This window comes from Oryza glaberrima, chromosome 10, assembly GCF_000147395.1.
Source record: "Oryza glaberrima chromosome 10, OglaRS2, whole genome shotgun sequence".
Lineage (NCBI taxonomy): Eukaryota > Viridiplantae > Streptophyta > Magnoliopsida > Poales > Poaceae > Oryza > Oryza glaberrima.
This window is the reverse complement of record NC_068335.1, coordinates 4932483-4941784: the sequence shown is the minus strand read 5'-3', so window position 1 is coordinate 4941784 and position 9302 is coordinate 4932483. Positions and strand designations below refer to the sequence as shown.

The following is a 9302-nucleotide window of genomic DNA, read 5'->3' as shown; positions in this document are numbered from 1 at the left end:
CCTTCGAGTGGATCCGGGGTCCTCCGCCCTCCTGCCACGCAGATCCGGCACAGTGCCCTCCCTTGCGGCGGCGGCGACGATGACAGTGGACAGCGGCGGCGCGGCGGATCTAGCTCGAGCGGGGCGACGACGACCTCGGGCACGATGAAGGCGGCGGGCAGCGGGGGCGAGCTCGGGCGCGGCGACGACGGAGAGGTGGCGGCGGCTGCGACAAGCTCGGGCGGCGGTGGCGCTAGTTTTTTTTTTCGTTTTTTTATTTTTGGAATTTTATTTTTTTTCGCGATTTTTTCTTTTTGCATGCGGTCGGCTTAAGCGTCCGTTTCGCATGCGGTTGTGCTGGCCGCATACAAAGATCGCCATCTTTGCAGACGATTTCGCGCATGCGGCTGCCCCAACCACATGCGAAAATCGTTATGGCCCGTTTGCAAAAACTGAATCTGTAGTAGTGCCATATACTAGGTTTTTGGTTGTTAAAATAATTTTGTAAAAAAATCTGTTGGTACCCATCATATTTCAAACTAGTTGATACCCCATGCTACGTGATAAATATATGAATGCATGTTATACATTATGGAAATGATAAATGTATACGTTTAAATAATATAAAAAAGATGTGGAGACAATGATTTCATATTGAGTTCTAAAATGCAACAAAATTGTAAATGATATGTCATATTTGCATGATATTCAAAATACTCTAGATAATGGTTGCTAGTGGATGATGATATGGCATACTTACATGTAATTTAAAATACTCTAGATAATAATTGCTAGTGGGCGATGATATGACGCACTTGCATGTTGAGTTTTAAAAGTTAGCGGACATCAATTTTATAGGAAGATATGATACACAATCCGTGTCAAAAAAAAAAGATATGATACACAATCTGAAAATCATAGGCCCGCCTAGGCACCTCCCACCCCGCGTATGTACATTCTATCGTTGTTCATTACATGTTTGTTGATACTAATGAGGGCTACTGCAACAATAAGGTGGTTCTCCTAATCCATTATCCCTGTGACATGGCAGCAAGCAGCAAGCAGCAAGCAGTTGGAGATGGTTTTCCAAAGAAATTCATGAAACTAGTAGCTTAAGATCAACAACATCAAAATTTAGAACAAAAAATATATATAGTCAGTTCGGTAGCAACTATGGTTGGAAGAAATATTTAAATTTATAGTTAAGCAGGAGTTAGAGCTTACATGTAAATATACTTATTTTTAGGCCATGTAAACTTACTCAACATTAATTTGTGGAGATTTGATGTTCGGTTAGGAGAAACCATGCATAAACTGTGTCTGTAGTGCAAGAGTACAACATAAGCCTCGATAACGCTACTTGACAAGATCTGATTTTAATGCACAATATACCATAACTACATATATGTTGAACATGATAATTTCAAATCATGTTCCATATGTAACGTTGTTTTGCACATGCATGAACATTCCAGAAAATGATCTGTATGTGATAATTCTATTTAATTACTACGAGCTCTCTTAGCCATGTAGTGAAGACGCTCCGCTATATCTGTCATTTCTGGTCTTTGATCCACCTCAAGATTTAGACATTGCGCAATCATGCCTGCTAGATTAACAAGAAGCTCATGATCATTTGCCGCTGCAATTTCCTCATCAACAAACTCCGTCACTGTCTTCCCACTTGTGTAAGCATCAAGAAAATTCCGAAGTAAGCTGTTTTTGTCGGAGTGTGAGGCCTTCTTCCTTGTAATGAGCTCCAAGAGAACAACTCCAAAACTATAAACATCGCTCTTGTCGGTTAGAAGACCTGTCTGAAAATACACTGGATCCATATAACTCATATCACCAATGACAGACATTGTGTGATCATTATCCATGGCAAGCAACCTTGATATACCGAAGTCGGAGATCTTTGGTAGAAGGTCATCATTTAAAAGTATATTAGCTGGTTTCACATCACCATGTAGGATCGTAGTGCTTGTTTTTGAATGCATATAAGCTAGACCTTCTGCTGATTCGGCAGCAATCTGCAACCGTTTATCCAAATTGAGAGGCAGTCTGTTGCTGCCATGGAGAACGTCTTCGAGGCTTCCTTTGGAGACAAACTCATAGACCAAAATTGGGATATCAACCTCTAGGCAACAACCGATGAGCTTGACAATGTTCTTGTGAATGACTCGAGATTGAATGATGACTTCATTTGCAAATTGGTCTTTTTTTGCCAAATTAACATTAATGGGCTTCTTCACTGCAACTAACTGATTGTTATTTCCAATATGCCCCTTGTAGACCTCACCGAAGCCACCCTTTCCAATGACATTGGCATTTTTCAATATTGGCTTAAGATCCTTCTTTTTGAACAGCTTGATATTATTGACCTTTTCCAATATAGGGCCTCCATTCTTTTCGAAAAATTCTTTCGTTTTTCTTTTCTCTCTACGAAGTAGTGCAATGAATACCAATATTGCTATGATGAAAAGACCACCTAGCACACCTACATAGTAAAATAATATTATATTAGAACATAAACATCTTTATTCAATTTGATAAACGGTAGAACGATGATTTTAGTTGAAATAATTCTATGAATAGCAATTAAATATGTGTCGTGGCCACATGCATCCTCTATACTGCATCTATTACAAATCACCTCTTGGATTTATTTAATACTCTTCCCTCATTGACAAATATAGTGATTTTCACCATCTCTATTCTTCCACCAATATAAGGGATTCTAGGGTACTACTTATCCCATCAATCACATTAATTTCATTAAAAAATTCATATTATCCTCAACTACACTCACACATCCAGTATCTCATTTAACAAGGGGCATCGTTGTTTTTCTCTGCATGCCCAAAGTCCCTAGTATTTGTTGATGGAGGGAATACACAAAAGACCACCCATATGTTTTTTTTTCTTTGGCTTCTAAATTATAGTCGTACATTGAATGGATCCAATCATATGACAATTTTTTTTGCCATGTATATATGTATCCAATGTGTTAAATGTTATAGTACTTTAGTGTAAACACTGTTATATTTTTCTTACTATAAAGTAAGTTTAGGACATATGTTTGATGGACATGCATGCGCGCCTAATGCATGTTTTATACTTTTTGTTGATATCGTTCTCGTTGAAGTGAACTGATAACTTGTAGTAACTGCATGAAGCAAATTAAATATTCCCACCTAGTATTGTGTAGCTATTGAATACCGCAATTCAATATTATTGATGCTCATTGCAATAACACTATCTCATATATATTCATCAGTAATGTATGCATGACAAATACAAAAAATTCGCACAATCATGTACTGTTAAATTAATCAAAATTTTCACATAATAATTTTGTATGTATTTCAGTGAGTTGAATACCCACTCAAACTTTCCAAAGTATATAAAACTAATATTAACGGCATTATTATACCAAGTGGACGATGAGATCGAATACTCACACATACCTATTACGATCTGTGCAGGGAGAGGAAAATTTGGGGTGCACCGTTCCTTGAATGGATCAGCACTGGAATGACCCTTGGGACACCAGCATTCAAAGGAACCGGGCTTGTTCCGGCAGCGACCATAGCAAGTGTTCGGGAGTTGACACTCATCAATATCTGTATCGAACATCAAGTATACCCAACATAACAAACTAATCATTCATCCATGCCTACCATATAACAGACATATGCGGTTTGGAATAACTAATATAACACTCTAGCACACTTGATCTAGTTTTGTGACATTTCATGTAAGACACTCTAGTTTTATGGCTTTACCGTAGGACACTCTAACTTGTGGTTTTTCCCGAAAGAAACTCTAACCATTATTTTAATATGTTTCCTTCAAATTGAGAGATAAAACTTTGTGAGGAAAAGAAAACGAGTTTACCCACCTTGCATATTCAAATCTAAATGCATTTTTGCTGAATTTAAACATATTTTGGAAAACTCAAAACTTGTCACAAAATAATTGAAATAAAAAGCATTCAATATTTTCAAAAACATGAAATTTGAAATATTATTTTCTGAGATTTTAGAAATTTATCGTAAAATATTTTTATTTCCGTAATTTGGGACAACTTTAATATTTTGTACTTTTTAGAACCAGCTAATATTTGTTAAAATTTGAATATGCTAGGTGAATCAAGGGTAAAATAATCTATTTGAAGGGTATATATTAAAATAATGGACCAAATGTCTTTTAGTGTCCAGTGACAAAGCCGCAAACCTAAAATACCGTAGATCAAATGCGACAAATTTAGAGTGTCCTATATAATGGACTTTTATTCTAAGTTTAGGGGTATATAAGATTGTTTCCCCTAATTAAGAAATATATCTATACTTGAAAGCGCATGGCCTCTACAATCTCTAATACTTGTTCATAATCAATAACCTTTGAGCACATAGTCTCTTTAGTCATAAATAAACTAGTGTTGTTTTAAACTTTTCAACATTAGCCATGATTATGAACACTCAATTATTTTGCATAAATCAAAAACCAGTGCCTCAGTGTAATATTATGAATTATATTCTCATAATAAATTTTTTTGTGTCATTTTCATGTGCCCAAAACCTATATTATAACCAACAATGATGGTGAAAATTAGCTGTTATTGGTTGAGCTAATTTTAAAACGTCGGAGAGAGATGGCATGTCTATGTGGTAGATGTAAGAAAAAGGACTACGTAGATCAATGCATATTAAATATTGTTACGATAGATGGATATATGTTGAAACTAATATTGTGAAATGATATGGAGGATGATGATTTGACATGCTTACATATTGAACTCTATGATGTTATATTTATATAGAATGTAATAAATTATATATGATGTGATATTGGTCGCATGAGATTTAAGATATAGTATTACCCCATCCCAAAATATTGCTATCTAGGATGGGATTTGACCCAACCTAGGACACTAATTTGCATAGTTCGTCCGGATTAGTTGAAGGCCAAATGGGTCTATTCAGATTAGTTGTCCTAGGTAGCAATATTTTGGGATGGAGGAAATAGTTGGTAGTGGTTGAGGATATAAACATGCTGAGATTTAACATGAAGTGGATTGTAAGTAGGAATGAAGGGGCTTTTAACTATTTGCCACTTTTAGATTTGACAAATAACTATTTGCCACACATATCTCAATGACATGTGGATCCACATGTGTCTATGACATGTGGATCCAGTAGTTAATTGCCACATCTAAATATGGCAAATGGTTAAATATCTCAGGAATGAAAACATCGGAAATGGTCAGAAAACGTCTCAACCATTTCAATACCCATATTTGTTTGAAAATGGTAAAGCCGGAAAAAAAGATCAAAAATATCGGAAAACCAGAAATGGTCTATACGGACGGCAACAACAACACGTCGGTATGGATTTGAAGCAGATAACAAATATCAGAAACATTGAACTATAAAATCGCACATAATAACTGTGCATAACAATATAATATGACAAAATAAATTTAAGGTAAACTATCTAAATTATAAATTTTCTCCTTTTCATATTGTACTCAAATTAGGGATTTCGTTGAGGAGTTGATGGGTCTCTAAAGCATGAGTCAAACAAAGAATTAGGCCATAAATACTAGTGTATTTAGAAATATGGCAAGAACGGGTAATTACAGTAAGAACGCAGTAAAAGTTGGTAACGATTGATACGCAGCAAAATCATTTCATATCTATTTCCATATGTTTTTACCACTTCCATTTTCGTTTTCGTTGGTAACTGTTTCCACCTAGCTTGGCCGGTTTAAATCGGAAACACACGCCAGTCGATTGGGAATTTTTCATAATCATTTCCACCCCTAGTCATAACTATATTGAAGGCATAAATAAGTTCATAATTTAGACTAAGGAATTTAAACCACTCTACATTTAAACTATAGTGTGTGTCTATATATACACACACACATCTCTACAAGTTCTTTGGAGTTGGATCCAAGAATCAACAAAGGCACTTCCTAGGATGGAATTTTTTTTAGAATGATGAAAGTACTCCCTCCATCCATAAATATAAGTACTTCCAAGTATTTTTTTTTCGAGAGATCAAGAATAAGGAGAAAAGATGGGTGATCGGTTTTCAGTGTCGATTGGGTCAAAATTAATTAAAAGAGGGATGGTTAGGTAGGAGTAGTACTCAATGCATTTATTCATTTCACATTAAGATAATAAATTTAAACTTTAGTAATACTTACTTTTCATTTCACATTATAAGATATTTAAACTTTTTTCCCGTCAAACTTATTTGAGTTTGACAGAATTTATAAAAGCAATATTTTCAACACAAAACAAATATATTATCAAGATATATTAATTATTTTTAATTTTGGGCCAAGTTTATAAGAAAATTAATAACATCCACAACAACAAATTAGTTTCATTAGATTTAACATTAATTATATTTTGACAAACTTTGGGTTTGTGTTTAAAATAGTGCTATTTTTTTCTATTAGTTTGGATAAACTTAAAATAAGTTTGACTAGAAAAAAAATCAGAACATCTCATAATATAATACAGACGGAGTTTTTTTTTCTTGGACGAAGGGGTACGTAGTAATTAACAAACTTACCGATGCAACCATTGTGGATATAGGGATTGCCCTCATATCCCTTATTGCATTTACAAACGTATCCTGGTCCGTTGGTCGAGTCATGACAGTCGCTGTTGTCGCTGACGCAGGCGTAGCCGCCGACCTGCGCCGCCGTCTTCCTCGCCTGGCTGCACGTCAGGTTGTCGCGGATGGCCCAGTCCAGCGTCACCGGCATGGTCCGGCTCTTGTCCATCCTCAGGTCGGCGGTGCTGAAGGTGTAGTTGGTCTTCTCCACCAGGAAGGCGTAGTCGCAGGGGCTGTAGTTGAGGTTTCTCTCATGGGGGTAGGAATCGAAACTCACCATGTTGTCCGAGATGTCCGGCGGGATGTCAACCTGGCAGCAGCCGACGCCGTCGCAGTCGCTGCTCACCGCGCTGCTAGAATCGTTGCAGTAGCACAGGCAGCCGGTGTACGAGGCGTGGTCGTAGTCATTGACGACCCCGGCCCGGCGCTGGCTGCCGACATAGGCCAGCGTGTTGCAGCCGAGGACGACGAGGTGGTTGCGGGTGTGTGAGATGCGGTACATACCGTCCCGTTTGAAATCCACCATGGACTCATCGTAGCTGTCCACCTCGTCGGAGGAGTTGAAGCACTGCCACCCGATGGGCAGCGTCACGCGTGCCTCCGACGAATCGATGGAGAGATCGCTGATCGGGATGAGTTTGTTGCCGCTGCCGGCGAGGAACGGCGCATCATTTTTGCAGATGATCTCGAAGCCTCGCCGGAAGCAGCCGTCGCCGATGCCGAACGGGTAAGGGATGCCCACGCCGCCGCAGTTGCCCGGGCAACCGGCCATCGTGGTCTCACCAACAACAGCCGACGGCGCCATTAGCATCAGCAGCTGCTGCAATACTAAGGCGATGATCAATGGCATTGTCGATGACATAACTACGCTTTTTTGACGTAAAGACATTATTATTGTATGTGTTGTTGTGCTCTGCTGATCATTAGTTTCCTCTGCTGACTTGATATTTTCTCTAGAGTGATGTGTGATCGTCCAGCTGCATTACTCTTCCTCCGTTTAAATAGCTGATCGAGCTGCTATAATATGCATGTGAAGCTGTGTAAGGCTCGAGTCAAACTTTTTTTTTAATTTGAAACAGAGCCAAAGTAGGTGAAATAGTTGATATAGGCCCCAGTTAACCAACATTCCCTGCAATGAAAGCTGGGTAATATAGTATTTGCAACCGTGTGCTTGATAATTGCGATAAGTAGGTCAATGGGTACCAATGCAAACTTGCTACCCATTTGTACAAGCAGACTAATAATTTATATTTCAGCCAAATCACCAGATAATCCTCATTTGTCGCGAGATAAGACTTCTCAAATTAATGAAAATATTATCGAGCAACGACTATGGCTGCTCTTGCTACTGCACTTATCTTAACTAGTTGATACCCAACGCTTTGCTGCGGAATATGTGGATAAGTGCATGCTAAAAATATTATAGAAATTGTAGATATACATGTTTAAATAATGTGAAAATGATGTGGAGATAATGATTTCACATTATTTGCATATTGAGTTCTAAAAATAGAACAAAATTATAAATGATATGTACTTACATGATATTTAAATTCCCTATATAATAATTGCAAGTGGGTAATGATGTGGTACAATTACATGTAATTTAAAATACTCCAGATAATAATTGCTAGTGGGTGATAATATGGCACACTTGCATGTTGATCCTCCCTCTGGTCACCCCTGCCTCCCTCATTGTACGGGCACCATTACCGCTCCTCGACATGCTGGCCCCATCACCACTCCTCCCTCGGCGCACCGGCGCCACCGTCGCGCCCTCCCTTCGCATGCATCTGCTGCCTCCCTCTGCGAGCCGACGCCGCCTATCTCCACGCGCCGGTGCCACCGCCGCCACGCCTTCCCTCTGCAAGCCGGCGCTATCGCCGCCTGCTTCCAGCATCACCGTCACCAGTCGCGTCGTGGGAGATATGATGCGGGCGAGAGAGAGGGTTTGGCCAAAGAAGGGAGGTCAGGAGATGACAGAGAGATAGGGTTGAAGTGAAGTGTATCGAGGGTATTTTGGTCAATTGAATAGTAAATAGTTAATTTTTTTTTCTCTTTTCTTTTTGTGAAGCCCTAACAGTGCAGTAAATAGGGTCGGATGGCTTGTTAGATTTTGAAAAGCGGGGTCAAATTAGCAAACTAAAAAAATTAGGGTCAAATTAGTAGTTAGGCTTCAAAACAGGGTCAAATGAGCAATTATCCCATATATGTTAATTGGTTTGTACGGTGTGTTGACACATTCGCTTGTGCATAATCTTCAATGCGAAGCCTGTAATATCTACCCTATTTTATCTTCTTTGTTTGAAAGAATTAGGCATTTAAACAAACATGGTAGTTTATTATGTCCATTGCTATAAGATGGCATAGGAGTGTTTGTAAAGGTTTACTGGGAGTAAAAGTTTTACTCATGATAATGTGGGTAAATTACATACTTTAATTTTTATATCATGTGATAGTTTTCAGGTTTGCAATATATGTGGTTTATACAATATATTTTTCATTCTAATTAAACCATCGTTTATGTGCATTGCCCGGCCATTGGTCCCGGTGGTGCACACCTAAAATCAGTTTGCTTGAACTTGTCGGAAAAAAATTCACTCCTAGTTGTTGGTTGTTTATGTATGGTAGTATATATCTATGCCATGTTTTACAGTATGCTCAAGTGTGTGTCTATATATATATTGTTG

General features: G+C 38.3%; 1 protein-coding gene across 1 annotated transcript; it reads right to left on the bottom strand.

The window, feature by feature from the left end:
* Window positions 1–1277: 1277 nt before the first annotated feature.
* LOC127786181 (wall-associated receptor kinase 2-like) lies at window positions 1278–7558 on the bottom strand. Its single transcript, XM_052313516.1, has 3 exons — window positions 6568–7558; window positions 3447–3602; window positions 1278–2476 (listed from the first exon to the last, which is right to left on the bottom strand). The coding sequence occupies exons 1-3, from the start codon at window positions 7499–7501 to the stop codon at window positions 1482–1484; spliced, it is 2085 nt and encodes a 694-aa protein (XP_052169476.1). The 5' UTR covers window positions 7502–7558; the 3' UTR covers window positions 1278–1481.
* Window positions 7559–9302: the final 1744 nt, after the last annotated feature.